General features: G+C 40.1%; 2 protein-coding genes across 8 annotated transcripts in view; both read left to right on the top strand.

The window, feature by feature from the left end:
* Nucleotides 1–3,538: 3,538 nt before the first annotated feature.
* Nucleotides 3,539–6,608, top strand: LOC118113930 (endothelin-2). The gene is made up of 5 exons (XM_035164060.2): nt 3,539–3,654; nt 4,373–4,529; nt 4,748–4,861; nt 5,344–5,400; nt 5,958–6,608. The coding sequence occupies exons 1-5, from the start codon at nt 3,597–3,599 to the stop codon at nt 6,040–6,042; spliced, it is 471 nt and encodes a 156-aa protein (XP_035019951.2). The 5' UTR covers nt 3,539–3,596; the 3' UTR covers nt 6,043–6,608.
* Nucleotides 6,609–15,017: 8,409 nt separating this feature from the next.
* The window catches only part of phactr4b (phosphatase and actin regulator 4b), a 28,821-nt gene continuing 26,514 nt past the window's right edge, over nt 15,018–17,324 (top strand). For 3 of the 7 annotated variants that reach the window (XM_047340986.1, XM_047340975.1, XM_047340982.1), the window contains exon 1: nt 15,107–15,238. The gene's annotated coding sequence lies outside the window, so the exon portion shown is untranslated. Of the gene's footprint in view, nt 15,239–17,324 lie in introns of all 7 variants that reach the window. The other 4 variants (XM_047340977.1, XM_047340983.1, XM_047340976.1 and 1 more) reach the window with 2 other exon arrangements.

The following is a 17,324-nucleotide window of genomic DNA, read 5'->3' as shown; positions in this document are numbered from 1 at the left end:
TGGTTTTTGTGAGAATTTCAAATTTGACTTTTCTGTAATATTTCTAAAGTACTCATTGCTTTTGGAGATTTTTCAGGAAATATACTGAGATGAAGTTACAGGTGGATGACAAACAATGTCATGTTTCTGTTGAGCTGCCACAAGTTGCCAGACCAACAGATATTCCCAAAGATTGTCTTATACATACAACATTTCGCCCCCTGGTTGTTCAGCTGGGTTGAATTCTGGTGAGTGTTACAGCCACAGCACATAATTTCCATCCGACCTCTCATTAAAACATCTGTACTCCCCAATTTCTTACCGATCTATAAACCTTCTCTACATTATAATCATACTGAAAATACTGACTTTCTTGTGGGAGCAACAATTGTGTATTCCCTGCCTATGACCACTAGGTGTCCTTACTGAGTCAGGTGTGGATGAACAGTGCATTTCTCATCTACACTGTTAAGATGTTAGAAATAATATGTTCTCAAGAAAAAGTCTATAGATGTTTCCTAACAGAGGACACACGCACATCTTTCAGAGGGAATTCACTTTATCACCTGTGACGCAACAACAACATCTAACAAAAAATGACATGCCTGTGAATTCCAGGAGCTGTGGTTACATGTGTGCGTTAACAGTGGATTCATTCTGTAACTCTGCTTCCTGAACACACACACACACCTTTATTCTGCAGGCAGATCATTTATCACCTCTAAAGGTTTACTCTGATTGGACAGGGATTACTCTGTAGTTTATTATCGTATCTCATGTTAATCAATAAGAGGCCTTGGTTTTTTTTGGTCAATTTAAAGGCTCCGGTCGTGTTGCAACACTTGGTGGAGCATAAAACAATATCAGCACATAAAACTATATCCACATAAAGTGAATCCTTCCGCTTACATCAGTGCTTCTCTTTCATCCTCACATGTCCTTGGCTCAACAATATTTAACTGCACAGCGAGACGTGGATTATGTAAAGCCCACTCAGGCGCAGCAGGCCGAGTGTGTTGTTGTGACTCGACCTTCCATAGAAAACGTTTCAAAAGGAGGCAGATAGTAGTTTTAGACAGCGACTGTGTATCTAAGTAGTTTGCAGTGAGTGATTCCCCCAGAGCCAAGAACACGCTGACAACAACAGAGCCAGAAGGGTTTGTTGGACATGATATGTTTTTAAGGAGGCATCTGAGGAGGAGACGTTGCTAATTAAAAATAAACATGCGGAGAGAAGTCAGCAAAGACATTGAGGTGTAGCTGATTAGAAAGAGATGCTCTGGCTTTTCCTTCCACGTGCATCCGTCACTGTCACTTTCTAATGATTTGTTCTGAAGACGGAGTCCTCTGAAGTGATGCAATGCCTGTGCAGAGGGACACATCTGTGCTCCTGAGGGAACTGAACTTATACCCTCTGGTGCAAGAATGTTCAGAAAAATCTGTTGGTGCGGCGTGTGTGCACATTCCACACGTCTTTACATGTGAGGGCAGTGTTGTGAGAATTAGAAATGGAAAAATCCAAAGTGGCTGATTGTTTTCTATATGTTCAGGTCTCATGGAAAACGCATTAGAGGAACTCAAAGTCAACACCTTCTGTCGATGGATTCATTACAAATGAATGTGTTGAAAAATACATATATTGTCAGCCCTTATGTAATGACTGTGCTGCTCTTGCATTGACTGGCTCTTTTCTTCTCATGCGTTGGCTCATGTTGCTGTAGGATGAACCTCTGGTTATTTGACTTTTCTCATCATGTCCTGACTTTGTATTAAGTGTGTGTTCAAATTAACTTTAAAAGCTTCATTTGCTTAATGATACAGTTTACTTAACTGATTTTTCACTTTCTGGTAAATTTTTTAAAAGCTTTTTCATTTAATGTCTTTCTTTGAATTTGAACACTGGAATTAAAGGTTCAGTGTGTAGAATTTAGTGACATCTAGTGGTGGCGTTGCATGTTGTGGCTGAATACCCCTCACCTCACCTTCCCCTTCCAAACATGAAAGAGAACATGCGGTAGCCTTCAGTTGTCCTAAAAACTCAAAAGGTGTTTAGTTTGTCCAGTCTGGAAACTGTAAAAAACATGGCGACCTCCGTAGAGTGGACCTGCTCCCGTTGTAAATATAAAGTATTTATATATAAAGGGCTCATTCTAGGGTAAAGAAAACAACACGTTGTACAGTTTAGGTGAAAGATCCCTTAACCTAAATCTTACACAATTAATGTTTAACCTGGTTAAATTTCAATAAAAACCAAAACAAATTAGGTCATGTCCAGGTGTCAGGTTTCATGGCAAATGCATAAAAAAAACAGTTATTAACGAATGGGTGGAAAAAAATATGTATTTGATACATTGATCTGCCCTTATGTAATCACTATAAAACAAACAAAACTGATATTTTAAAGCGATTACAAATTAATCTATAATGGATAATGTTCCCTGATACATTGCCTGCTTTACATGATTTGGACGGGAAGTCATTAAAGGTTAGAGAGGTCAAAAAGAGACGTGATACTCCACATTTTCATACTCCATTGTCCAATGACAACAGCAGTGAAGATACTGTGCATGCTGCTCATCTGAACATACTGTATTTACATGGGTAAAGGCTGGCATTTGGTTATCTGCATGACACTGGCATGGCTGACCTGCACCCTGGGCACCATGTGGGTGGGACATGACTGAAGGAGCCTTGTTGCCAGTGGGTAGGGAGGAGCAGTCTGCTTATCTGTGTGTGTGTGTGTGTGTGTGTGTGTGTGTGTGTGTGTGTGTGTGTGTGTGTGTGTGTGTGTGTGTGTGTGTGTGTGAGTGACACCTTTCACATTGTTACATGTTCTCATGATACACTGCTTTAAAACATTGATTACAACTGCTTTAAAAGATTAAATTCATTCATGAATTATTGCCTGAGGATCTTACAACCAAATTGTATGATTTATCTTGAAGTGTCAGAAAGTAATGCAACATTTTTATCATTACAGTGCACTGTTTAAAACTATATTCAGCTATTATTGCTCAAAATAAAAGTCTATATCATTCATCCCAATGTGTCACAATGTATTTTAAAGGTCCCGATCACACACGTGTTTGTCTTTGGATCAGGTGCCTAACATGTTTAATATCCAAAATTAAAAACATCTGCATCTGGATATCAGTCATTAACCTGTATTTTGTTTTATATCATATACATTTATTTTTGCACCAGTGGAAAAACATTAGCTTTGGGATAACCCACATTGAAATATTTATTTTACACACCACATGTCCTCCATCACTTTTTAGAACATATTCAGGATTCATTAGCCTCATCTATTGCCAGAGGAAACTATTTCTTGTTCGGAACAAACTGCAGACATAAATGTTGCTCAGCAGGTGTCAGCAGAGGCAGTGGGAGGATACAAAGCAGCAAATATTCCTGGAATGTGTCACAGGTACCAACACCCAGGGGTTTGAACTTCTAGCTCCATGGCCAGCAGCCGTGGGTGGGGCTTCCATCCTGACATCATGGGAGATAACATTTAAGAGGCAGGGCTCAGGCACCTGCAGCACATTGACAACACAGCTGTAAGAGCAAAGGGAACAGTCACTCCGAGGAGCTCCATCCATCTGCCGTCAGCTATGTCTGCTCGCACCAGCGTTCTTCTTTTCATCACTCTCTGGGCCTCCATGCAGGATGGTGAGTCTAATTTTTAAATACTGTGAAGTGTTTTGAACAAAACAGCAACTTTATATTCTCCTCTCAAGGGGATTTGCATGACTTTAGGAGCTGGCTCATGCATCTATATGTCAACCTAAAAAACCTTCTTGGTTGTGCTGAAAGAACATATTGTGTTCTGACAAGCTCAGAAGTTCATAATAGGAAGAATTTTCACATAATAACAGCTCATTTGATCTCAAGATGATTTTTATTGTCGCTAAATCTTGATGTGCATTCTGTAGTTTAATTCTGAAATAACTTGAGTACAAGAAGAGGGAGAATGGTACAAATTCTTTCTTATTTCTTTCTTTTTTTAATCCAAAACAATAAAGAAGAAATATAGTTTGTTTGTGTGACTTTGATATTTAGATTTCTTTTGAACTGCAATGATCTCAGATAAGACCAAGGAATTCAGACATTCGCATCCGGTAAATATGTATTTGCTCAAAAACTCTGATAAAAGTTAATATTAAGACTAATTAATAACTTAAGACTTAAGAATTGGCCACTCTCTGTAAATCGCCGCGCCTTCTTGGCCCCTGATTTAGAAAAATCCTGGATCCGGCACTGTCTCAAATCTATGTCTTTAGTGTTGAAAAGTGAGGAGTATTAAAGGGGAGGCAGTGCCACTGAGGAACTGGATTGGTTTTACAGGTCTTGATTTTCACAGAGCGAGTGTCTCTTTGTGTTGGAACAGGATTGAGTCTTCCTGTAAACAAGCAGCTGAAAGAGGAGGCTGCCGATGGGATCCCAACACAAAGAGTGAGGTCCAGGCGCTGTGCCTGCAGCAGCATGCTGGACTCAGAGTGCCACTACTTCTGCCACCTGGATATCATCTGGGTCAATACGCCCAGGTGAGCAAGAGAACACACACACACACACAGATATATTAATATTTAGGTACATATACAATCAGCCACATCTTGGCAAATAATTCAAGTCACAGCACAAAGGTTAATGTGCATTTAACTCGGTATCTGCAGGATAAACAAGCTATCATTATATATAAGAGCAAGTATCAAAGACCAAAGTCTGATCTCTGTTTATACTGAGTCGCTCTTTCTCTTTGTAGCAAGATGACAGTTTATGGTCTAGGCAGCGCTCTGTCCCGGCGCCGGAGGTCCACTGGCCGCTGCAGCTGTGCCAAACCCGACGATCAATCCTGTACCAGCTTCTGCCGTCACAGGTGAGTCAGGGGCATCTCATTTCACCGCAGTGCATCTAGTAGCCTGTGTATGTGCGGGATCCTCAAAACAATAAGGCAGAGTCTGCAAAGTTCAGAACGCTTGTTTCTGATTGGTTGCGAGGAACAAATAGTGAGTTCTACAGGGGTCTGGAGCCAAGGTTTCCTAAAAATGACAAACAAATGATGTCACCACAGAGAAACAGGGCAGATAGTGACAGCAGGCATACTGTGGAGACATTCAGGTTTAAACCTCCACAGGAATGATTACTGCTGAGTGTGGGTTTGGTTTTCTTGCAACATAGTGAGCCTGTAAAGATAAGAGTTTTTTTCAGGGTACTGAGAATAAAACAGTAACTATGTCGGGTGCTCTCATGCCAGTGGGGGGGGGTCCTTCAACTAAAGCAATATCAATAACGCAGTTAGAGTGACTTTAAAGTAATTTAGGCCCCTTTTTCATAACCATACTGTTTACTCTTTTGCAGCCCTGAAATTAAATCTGAGAAGAGACGTCAGCTCAGCAACACACTCCGAATCCTCAGGTGAGTTTTGAATCATAAACATCTTGAGATGAACGATCTCATTCTCAAAGGCGTCCTTTATTAAAAAAAAGCATGACACAGACAAATCACAGGAAAACACTCATCTCTCACACTCTGAGACAAAACACCCAGTTACACCCACAAGTTCCTCAGTGATGACAAGTTATATACAATGAATATAAAGTAAATACACACAAAAGGTATACACATACCCATGTAAAGCTTTCCATGTATGTTAACACGGACATGCACCTGTACATCAGGAATTAATACTTTAAAAATCTTAATACACAGAATAGAAGTGGTAGATTATTAGTCAGATGCAAGAGCAGGTTGTTTAAAGATAAATAAAAAGAGATTATTAAAAGTAATGTAAAGAGATTATAGATCTGAGAGAGCAGCAGATTGTTCCAGTCTGAGAGAGATTTAAGTTTAATGGCTCATCGCTCAATTTGTTGTCTTCTAGATTTAGGTGTTAACCAATTCGGTGACTCAATTACCAGGGAAACATAAACTCCCAGAATTTCTTTGACATTTTGATGTTTTTCGTCCCACAGATCTTTGGCCAGCAGGCCCAAGAAGACTGCTCCGTCACACAGAGGCGTATCTCCAGAGGCTCAGAGTCGGAAAACTAAACGCTAAAAAAAAAGAAGAAGCTGCTGAGCAGCAAGTGTAGGAGAGAAAGAGGGCAGCGAGCACCTGAACACATGTCACTCCTTTGATAGAGGAGGGAGAGACGGGGCCGCTGACAGACGTGTCTGCTGCAGGAAGGCCAAAGTGCCACAGAGACGTCAGTTTGTACCAGGAAACGGTGGAAATCACAGCAGAAGTCTGCAGGACGCAGCATGGACACCAGACGTGATGGATACCAATACTGTATCAGGACATGAGTGCTGTGCCTGTCTGAGTGGGACTGTCAGGTCGACAGGAGGTGTGCAGATAGACCAGCAGCACTGATGAAACAGAGGGAAAGGGACATGCATACTGTGCATTAATGTACATACGTACATTCTATTATCAAAAACTTCTTGTATTTATTGTTTTATAGATCACAGATTTACTATTTTAGAATTTAGAAAAGTATTATTGCATGGGAGACATATGAGACTGTGTGGATGCTAAATGAAAATGATGTGTTGGAATTATATTTCATTAAGACACCTTTGAATCTGTATCAAACATTTATTGTGTGCAAATTAAATCTGAATCACCACAACCTTCACCTCTTTCATTCTTCAGTATCTGTCCATCAATTAAACATTTTCGGTGGTAAAGATAAACGTAGACCTTCATTTGAAAAACTTTTCCCGTCCCTTATCATGCTTTTGTCTCACACTTCAAATGCACGGCCTTCTCTGTTTGCTTTGCTAAAGTGCACTCTGTAAATACAGCAGCCACTGTAAAGAAACCGTATGCAAAGACTAATTTGAGGGGAAATAAATCCTCTTAGGAGGCATGTGTGATTCAATTGTGTGTCAAGCAAACACATTTCTGAGTTCAAACGAGCGGCTCGAGATGGATGAATGGTCCCGGAATTCAAGGCTCTCAAAAATAATAAGTTCACCTGGTATTCAAAGGCAGCGCGGCCCCTGTTTTCACAGGGATCTGTGGAAAGAATGCAGCGTTTTGTAACTTTGCTCAAGGGGAAAGAGAGAGGTGCAAAATGCCCTGTCACCCTGTGTTCCTCTCTGACTGCTTGCACTGTACATACCGTCCACGCACACCTGAATATGCAAGGAGAAGGCGGTAGACAGGGGCTGGAGCTGAAGGAAACAATCACAGCACACGATTCATTGACTAATGATAAATGATGTGGTGGCGAGCGTTTGTTTTGTCCGATCAAATAACTGCATGAGAACACTCAAGTGTTAATGTGGCTCTAATTTCATTGTGTAGGTTTCCCTGCTCCGTCGCATTTCGTTTATTGTATTCCTGTCATACTTCTCTTTCGGGTTTTCTTTTTTGTGGAGCGACCCCCTGCAGCCATCTTTTCCAAACAGGCCCGAGCACGGACAGATGCACAAACTGTTCAGATAGTGTACGGAAGAGATGATCTCACCCACAGGGATTCATGTAAAGCAACTGTTACTGCATGTAGAGGAGTTATTTTTACACTATGATTCATTGAGAAATTGACTATTGCCTCCGGATGAGTCATAACAAGAGAGAGGTTGTGATGATTTTGAATCTGTCGGATGACCCACTAATATTCTACACTAAAAATGTACATATACTTGCACCATCACTTGAACTATTTAGCAAACTGATATCATCAAAATAAGAGCTTGCTTCTCTATCACCTCTGAAATCATCAAACATGTCTAAATGTAAATGCCATCTGGGCTCTTACTCCATGTTGCTGTAATTCATCGGAGATTGCACAATTTAGAAACTGAAACCTAATCTAGTTACACTTTACTTTAATTCCCCCTATTTAACATTTATAAACAGCATATAAAGATTTAATAAATGGTTTATAACACATGAGAATGTAGTTGCAAGCAGATATACGGACATTTTTGGAGATACAGCTCAGTTTTAATGTGTTAAAATCAATTTATAAAAATTTTATATCCTGATTAGAAATGCTAGAGAGTGGGACTCAAAGTGAAATATTACCCTCAATCTACTAGGAACATTAACTACTGCTTAAAAATGTAAAAAGAAACAGTTGTTCTACTATATAAACTACAGTGAACATAATAGCATATCTAAATGTCTTATTTCCCTCCTTGTTTTTTGTTAATGATAATTTAACAAATGTTATTCTGCACAAATAATGTTTAGTTTCACATAGTTTCTGTGTGAAAATGAAAAGTGAAAGTGAAGAATAATTTCATAATCACACTGATTTGAATGACTGCACCCTGTCATTAAATTAAGTTGTAACTTAAATTGTTCACCTCCGCTTAAAAACAACAGATCCTTTTGATTGATATTGAAGCATGACCACGGGTTCGATTCACAGGTTTGTGTTTCAGAGGGTTCTGTAAAGTACTGTTTTGTCGTTATTTTTCTCATGTCAACATACAGTATCTGAGAACATTAAAACAATGCTCAAAAGCACTGGTTTACTATGATTCCCATTCAAACTCCTCTACTCTGATCAACACAGGAAACATTTTCAACTTTTCCATCGGCCCCAAGAAGAGAGAGATGTAATGACAGGAAGTTGAGGCCAGTGTCATGTCACTCACCGGAATTCATATAGAGGTCAACGACATGATGATTATATTCAACTCACAACCTCCAGTCACCAATAGCAGCACTAAACAATAAAAATGACTATTCCAGAAAACATCTTATCAATAAAAATCACACATTCAAAAAAAACGTTAAAATTCTTTCCAATGATTTGCTGATTCATGACTCCGCCTGCAGACCAGTGTGTCAGCCGGCCTTTAAGAAGCCACAGCTTCAGAGGCAGAACTCTGTCCATGGTGCTGGAGCAGGAAACATCCCAGTGACCCACTTGCCTGTTTCCATCAGGGAGTGTTTTCAGAAAATCTGTAGTCATTCAGCTGTGAGTCAGTTCTCGTGATACTGTGATACACTCATACGCTGTGTCCAGGGTAAACCCCGCCTCTTGCCCAAAGTCAGCAGGGCTTCAGCCTCCTGCAAACCTCCATGGAAAAATAGAGAACAGAGGGATGTTTGAGTCATTCATCAATTATTTATAAAGACTGACTCCCAGTGAATAAATGTGAAACTGCTTTTTTCAAATATCATGTCACCATAGACATTAATTTAAGTTTTACAATTAAAAACTAAGAAGTTTTGAAAATGTAAAGTTGCACTGTAGTCTATGCACAATACGGCGACATTGATAACTAGGAACTATTGGAAATAATGCACCTATGGAATTTTAAAAATGCCTGTTTATCATGTAGCTTATAAATACTTTTATATGATGTTGGGTATTTTACAAACATAAACAACGTAGGTCTTTAAATAGATAGTAGCCTACTTTTAAACACTGACCCTTTTCACAGCACAGGTCATGTGTCATGTTACATTTCCTGCTGCAGTAAAAGGAAACATGTATCTGTTTAGACAGCAGTTGGAGAAATGTCATACATGTCACTGAGAACTAAATAAGTCAAACAAAGTTTTATTGTTAAAAGATTACAGGCTTTGTATTTATAATGTTTTAGAGGCTAGAAGTTTAAGTCGAAATAAAATAACCCAGGGGCTGTGTAACATTGCTGAGTATGTAGACTGTGTTTTTAACAACACACTTTCTATCTTGCTTTATAAAATAAAAAAGATGGAGTTCTATTGTATACCTACTTTCAACTTTACTTCCTTCTGACCGAGCTATTGTGTCCACTTCGGCTAGTTCAGCTCCAAAAACAGGAAGTGCCTCTTCCCCACACAAACAAACAAGCAAACTCTCACCTTTTCTCCTGCTCCTTTCTCTTCGGATGAGTTCCCCTCTCTGCCATTGTCCAACGAACTCTGTCCCCCCGCAACTCTCCTGGGGCTTGTTGTGTTGTGTCTGGCATTGTGTCGTTTGGCTGCTCCAGCGACGTTACGTGACTGCAGACTTGATCCACGGGGACTGACAGTTAGAAACGATTTTTCCAGTGGCTGATAAAGGAAAAAGAAATGATCTGACAACAAACTGAGCAGTAACTGTAAAAAAAAACAGGTTACATGATGTTACTGTTGTCACACGAAAACCTCGCTACTTCAGTTTGGATTTCATTTAAATGATTTATGATGTTGTAATAAAACTTTCAAAAACATTCAAAACAATCAATACGAAGATTGTATTACTTTGTTCCACAAAATGGTGAGATGATCTAACATAAGAAGGTGTGGAGGTGATTGCATATCTGGTGTAAAGGGCACGTCTTCTTGTGTAGGTATGTTTTCAAGGGCAAATTACTGCTATCAGTCATGTGCTTCTTTACATTAAAACGCATAGGTTTCACCTGGCAGCGCTCCAAATATTATGTTCTGCAACACGCAGATTTAAATACATTGTAGTTGAGAGGTCATGCAGAGATTTGTTTTTCAGTGAAGCAGACAGACGGCAGACACTGGCCCAAAGTCGTCTCTGAGGATGCAGGTGCAGGATCAGCAGCATCTGGTGCTGATGTAAAATATCTAGTGTGTGTGTGTGTATCTGTGTGTGTGTATTTTTTTCCATTGGGAGGAAGTCACCATGCTGTAATTGGCATCTGTTCTCCCAAAACCCAGGTGGGGAGAGGGCGGATAATGCTCTTATGCTCTGGTATGCACAATCTCATTTACGCACACAGTGAGTGTGACACAGTTGAACAGCACCAAATCCTTTAAATGACTCATATACCTTATCAGCGCTGACCTCAGTGATATATTTAGCTTCATATGGTCACACCACATTAAACACAACCCATACTGTTTCAACACATTCCTAAAATGCTTTAATAATCTGTGTGCTCATTTGCTCAAAAGGCATTTTTGGGTCACAGTCGGTCGGGATTGATCGTAATTAGTAACTGCGTCTTCTCCTCTTGTAACAGCGCTCTAAAGACATCTTGTCAGCGTCGCAGAGGAAAACAGCTCAGCAACAAATCAAGAAAAATTATGCTCATTTTCAAGTCCATAAAATAACTCCTTTCAACTCGTAAAATTCGTAAAAAGCATTCTGTCCTCCCCCTGGTCACCGTGAGCCACAGGTTGCCTTTCTCTGCATTCACAAGTGTTAGTAATTGGATGATAGAGATTAATGAATCCATAAAAATTTGAAAAGCGGCCGATCAAAGGAGGCTCAGTGTGAGAAATGTGTCAAAGCAAAGACGGGGATCTGCTGTTACAACAACCGTGATGCAGCCAGTGGTCAAAGACTCCACAGCTGTTCCCCAAGAATGTGCAGTGCTGCAAGAGCCCAGTGTCCCAGCCGCCTCCACACACACACACACACACACACACACACACACACACACACACACACACACACACACACACACACACACACACACACACACACACACACACACACACACTCACACATGACTCATGACTTCACAGGACATTACATTAACTTACATTGACTTCCTGGAGACTTACTCTCACCTTACCCATAGTTAGTACTTGCCTACCCATAACTTTTAACCTAATGTAACCTTAAAACATGTTATCACCTTAAAATGGAAAGCACACAAGTCCCCATCATGTGACTTTAGGTCTAGTTGGGACACTGCAGTGTGAACAGCTTAACCAAAACCTTATCCCTAACCTCAACCATGACCAGTTCATGACCTTTACCTAACCACGATTCACATCTTAACCCTAACCTCAACTACCTCAGAAATGATGCTCTGCCTCTTGAGGACCTCGCTTTGGTCCCCATGAGTGTTAATGCTGGAGATGGTCCTATACAGAGGCAACCAAAACAAGTGCACACACACAAACACACACACATACACACAAACTGTATCCACCTAAACACACACGCGATCATGCAGTGTCATGCGAAGACCAGCAGACATTGACGTCAAAAACATAAACGAACCCTTCCAGCAGAACAAGTGTGTGTTTTACCCTCTACTGTGCATTGCAATGATTCTTTACCACCAAGGCTCAGGATCATGTTTCTTTACGTAGGCGGAGACAGCTGCCTGTCCTCCACTCGTGTCAACATCCAAACCACTGCACCCATGCAGGAACTGGCCATGCTGCGCAGCACTGTGTGGGCACTAGCTGTTTTTTCCAACTGACTGAGGAGCGGTTACAAACAAAGTATAGGACAAAGTGCAGATGCTCATAATATAACCCTTGACGACTATCACTGTGATCAAGACATATAGCCAAAACACATCGTCACTCCTTGGAGGAGGACTAATAAATGCTTTTGTTGGGTGTTTCTGTGGAAAGTGCTAAACATATTTGTTTATGGTCATTTTATTAATCATAATCAAATTCTGTCAGAGATACGAGCCGTGCTTTCGAAATGTCCACTGATAAAAGAACATAAAAAAATATGTTACAGAATAACCACGACCCCTCATATCCTGCATTTGGCATTTCTTTTCTTCTTCTATCGTTATTATTGAACTCAGTCAAGGAGGTTCCACCTGTTTCTGTTTGTCATATGTTCTAGCAGAATTTTACACTCGGTTTAGTGACGGAGCCTGAAAAGAAACCATAACATATTTTGTGCTGATGCTGATGAAAGGGCGGATGTAGGCTTTTTTCCACTTTCTTTAACAATGTTTTATGACAAATACATAATTAAGGTCATCAGACCACTTCCTTATTTCTTTTTTATACCTACTATGAGATCTAGACAAGTGTGTGTATTGTATGATTGTGGGAGTCTCGCTCTAGTTAGAGTCTGCTTTCAAATATGATGTGTTGAACATTTTCTTTTGCTTATCAATGAACTTCATACAAAAAGCAAATTAGAAAACAAACTAAATCTAATCACTTTTGCTGTGAAACCACTTTGTCACTTTGAAAACACCCCCCTGTTCTTTAAGGAGTCCATGTTTGTGAAGAGATTTTGCAGGTAGGATGTTACAAACATCTTGGAGAAGTAGCCACAGGCTCCTCTGTGGACTCCGGATGTGTCTGTGTCTTCTGACCCTTCGTGGAATACCACACTGACTCCATGATATTGAGATCAGGTCTGAGGCAGCCACACCATCTGTGTCAGACCAGGCCAAACCATCTGCTGGGACTCTGGCTGTGTTAAGGGTCGCTGTAATAGGGTGGAATGAATTTTGGACCAATCAAAAAGCCTTCTTAAGAAACCAAGCAGAAAACCACCAGGTGCCAAAAATCTTTGAATAGTGGTGTATATTCCATTAAAAATACTTTGTTACTTTAACAGCAGAAATAAAGTTAAAATTTAACTGAGTTTATTGATTGTACTCATCTCAGTTATTATTTGAATATGTCTTATCTGTTCAGACTTTTGGTGTTACGGTATTGTCTGTTTTATCTATTTACAGAGTTTTTTTTATCAAACAAGAACTGTAATCATCATGAAACAACTTTTAAATGTTCACGTATCTATTACCACCCCAGATATATGTGGTACCTTGAGCGCATGCGCTTTATCTGACACGCTTTGTATCTCAGACATAAGGGAATTGTGGATTATTGGTGTGTGATAAACTTTTGAACCAGGAAGATTGAAGATATGCTGCTGTTTGAATATGGCATCAGCTTGTTTTGTTGTAGAAATTAATAAATGATTTAAAAAATTGGGTCACGGTAGATCAAAATGCTTCCTTGTGGGTTATGATATCTGAAAAAGCCTTGAATTATTTATTATGTTTAAGATATTCGCAAAAGTCGTGCACACGTATAGTTTGCTTCCTCTGATATCACCATGCTGTCACTCTAGTTGGCCAGTAGGTGGCCCCTGACTACCATAAAGTACCACAGGAGGCTACAGAGTCATTGAGCTAAAAGCTAAAAAGTTCAACCTGATGACGTCATTGATCCATATTATCTACACAACATTACCTCTAAGTCTAATTTACATCTGTGAGAAACTGTAATTTAGCTGCCTCGATATTCAATACCCAGTTGGAACAGAAGAGCAAAATGTTTTGTTGAAGGGCTTTAAGTAAAAAAAAAAAGCTGCACAGAGTTCTCCTGGGCTTTTAAATGTCCTTAAATTGTTTATATCCAAATTATAGCAATTTATTGTATTTTATTTTATGATTGTCCACGTTATTTTATTTTTTTTGTAGGCTATTTGCCATTGTGTGATTTTTAGATATAAATAAACTTTTCTGACTGGACTTTGAAAGTTTTGTTTACAAATTCATTTATTTCCACATGCATTAACTTGAGCTTTCCTTATATAAAAAATTCTTTATAAACCTCAGTAAGAGGCTCTGATCAGACCCTCTTTATTTTCCCATTTATATCTAAGGACGTTGATTAAAAAAAAGAAGTTGGTAAGTCTCTTTCTGGAATAAACTTGACGTACCCTTTAAATACCCGTTCTGTGTCATTATTCATCTTATTCAAGAATGTTTCGTTTTCTCATCTCAAACCAAATTGATGATGTTTTCAGTGATGATGTCACTGTTCCATGATTTCTTCTTTTACCGTCATTATTTATTTATAGATTGATTTTTTTACTTTGTCTAGTCTAAGGTTGTACATTTAGTCTTTTGTTTCTTTCTGTCCTTACCGTATATTCTTGTTTATTTGTTTTCTAACAGTTGTGGTTTATATTATTGTCCCTTGTACTGTTTAGTTTGAAAATGTCTGCGAAAACGAGACAGAAAAGTTGTACATTGAATGCCTATATATTTTTCTCTGTATGTGCAAAAATGAATTCACTGAGACCTAGTTGTATATAAATCATGTAGAGAAATCCTTTCAAGAAAACCCTGTATCTTTTTATGTGACCCTGTTCAAACATCATTTATGATGTGAAGTTAATAAAGTGTCATGTGGGATGAATCATGATGACAAACCCTATCACTATCTGGAAGATATCTTTTTTTACTACTCATTGATTTAATAATAACTAAATAAATAAACCCATACTATACATATCAGAAGCTGCGTAACATAACGGTATGCTGCTCCCACAACCCCCTCCGCGCCCCTGATCGATGCACTGCAAAGCCTGACGGGTATTGAAGTCTTCACCACACAAAGAGGGCTCGTGTTCGCAGCGCCCACGGAGGAGCTGCAGCCTCAACAGAGAACTACCGGTACCGAGATGCCCGCGGCCCCGGTGGCGATGGTTTCCGGTAAGTGCGTAAAAATGTGTTTGGAGCCCGGCGCTGCTGGAAGGAGAAGAGAGAGATGAGAGGAGAGGAGGAGAAGACCGGGCTGCTATTCTTACATCTGCTGTAACAGATCAGAGAGGAGGAGGGTAAGTCAGACGGGAGGAGGGTGAGCTCATGTGGGAGAGAGAACCAGAGTTTGGAGGGAAGGAGATCTGTGCGCACACAATGCGCTGAAGTTGCGCTCTAACTTGGCTGCTGCAGGGAGCAGACACCACCACTGATGTGCACGGTGTCGATGCCTGTGTCTGAATATGTTGGATTCTCTGCTGCGTGTTTCCTGCTGCGTGTGTCCGTGGAATCACTGCTGCTGCTTCTCCTCCTGGAATCTCCATTTTCCACGGATGCTCTGCAGCAGCAGCGGAGGCGTCCACGCACAACAAAGGATGCGTGTGACATCCGGGATGTAGCTGGTGTGTGTCGATGTTCGCACCTCCAGGCTACATGCCGATTTCCCTCTACTATTTCGTGTTGTATTTAATTATACAAACACATTCTCTAAACCTTTATATGAACGAGTTTCTCTGTATATGTTATTTCATCTGCAGTTGTCAGATAATGATGCTGCTTGCATCTGGGGGAAAAAATGAGTTTCTGTACATGTTGAATTCCTACTTTTGAATGATACTACCAGGGGCGGATCCAGGGAGGGACAGGGTGCACTGGCCCCATGCTGAAATCTGACTGGCCCCTGAAGTGGCCCTGTCCTATCAGTAGTCTGTTTTTAGTCCCTTACTAACAAGACTTACTACAAGAATTTTCCAAGCTGTTTTTAAAGTCCACAATGTGCTTGAACAAAGAACAAGGTTCAAAATATATATACATGACTATGTTTTCGTTTGAAAATGCGTCAACTCTGCTACAGATATGCCAGGAATCCACATCACTCCGGAGTTTTAGAGACGCTAAAACAGAGAAGTTTGGAAAAGCTGCTGGTTGTGTTTAAGTCCGGGGCTGCATTTTATTTTGAAAAGTCCGTGGCTGCGTTTTAGTCTGGACGGGCAGAAACTGAGATATTTGGAAACAATGACGTAGACACTCACGACCACTTGCTTATTGGGTCTTTTAGGTCACGACGTAGCCTTTGCTGATTCGTAAAGTTCCTATCATGTGACCCCCTTACGGTAGAAAACAACCACCACTAGCCTCGCTGACCGGTGCAGAATGCAACATGGATAATCAATTACAAGCTATTGTGCAGTTAAAGTCTACATTTTACAATTATACATCTGCTTACATGCAGTGGAGATGAGCTATTATTCAAGTAATTCCACATGCACGTATACCTTCCTGTTTACACGGGTACACGCATGCCCAGTATACATGAGTGGTCATGTGATGCGTTTTCAGGTGTGTTATTATGGATTAAGTATGTATGGAGTATTAGTATTGAGTGGGATTAAAACTGATATGGAGCCAAAATGCTTGTGTTAACAGAGATTGTTTTAGTTTGAAAATGATGTGGACATATAATCAGCCTCCTTATCTGACGACAGATGTCTGTCTAAATTTATCGCCCCTGGTTTAGAAAAATCCTTGAACCGCCACTGAAAACTGCTTTTTGAATTTGAAGTTTTACAGCTATATTTTTAGGTGCAGAATTTTTCACATGGCTTCATTTAAAGAAAGCCGCTAAAACCATCTGCAGCAAAGTAATAATTATCTAATTAGACATGAACTTTGTGGTTTAAATGCCTGCAGCTAGGTTATGTGACTAACACATCAGCAACAATGCTAGAGCCATGTAAAGGAAACACCACTTTATTTACTTTACACATTAATTGTGGTATTTTGCAACAAAATATCACATTGTGTGTGCACAGCTCCGGAAAAGATAGGAGACCCCTCCAGATTTGTCTTAAATCTGCATCTCTTCAAAGCTGCTTTCAAACTCGCACCGAACTCTGGATAATCTTCTGAGTTTCTCCTGCCAGCCCCCTAGTAAAAACTCCCATGTGAGATCCTCTGAAGGAGCTTTTAGCGATAAGGCCACTAGTGTTGATATCCTTTGAACAAAACTTGTGATCTCCGCAGCAGAATTTATGGCCCGGTCACACATATGCATATATTGCAGAGGCAAACCTTTTCCTCCTGCTCAGTTCCAAAGGAGGTGATTAAAACATCCCTTCCGTGGCGAGTCAGATCGCAGGATGGCTTTGCGTAAAGTTCAACTCG

Source organism: Hippoglossus stenolepis, chromosome 8 (genome assembly GCF_022539355.2).
Source record: "Hippoglossus stenolepis isolate QCI-W04-F060 chromosome 8, HSTE1.2, whole genome shotgun sequence".
NCBI lineage: Eukaryota > Metazoa > Chordata > Actinopteri > Pleuronectiformes > Pleuronectidae > Hippoglossus > Hippoglossus stenolepis.
The sequence above is the reverse complement of the archived record's forward strand: the minus strand, read 5'-3'. Positions and strand labels throughout refer to the sequence as shown.

Coding starts and splice junctions, on each gene's coding strand:
- LOC118113930 (XM_035164060.2), top strand. CDS start 3,597: ATGTCTGCTCGCACCAGCGTTCTTCTTTTCATCACTCTCTGGGCCTCC. Junction 3,655..4,372: donor CTGGGCCTCCATGCAGGATG/GTGAGTCTAATT, acceptor GTGTTGGAACAG/GATTGAGTCTTCCTGTAAAC. Junction 5,401..5,957: donor AACACACTCCGAATCCTCAG/GTGAGTTTTGAA, acceptor TTCGTCCCACAG/ATCTTTGGCCAGCAGGCCCA.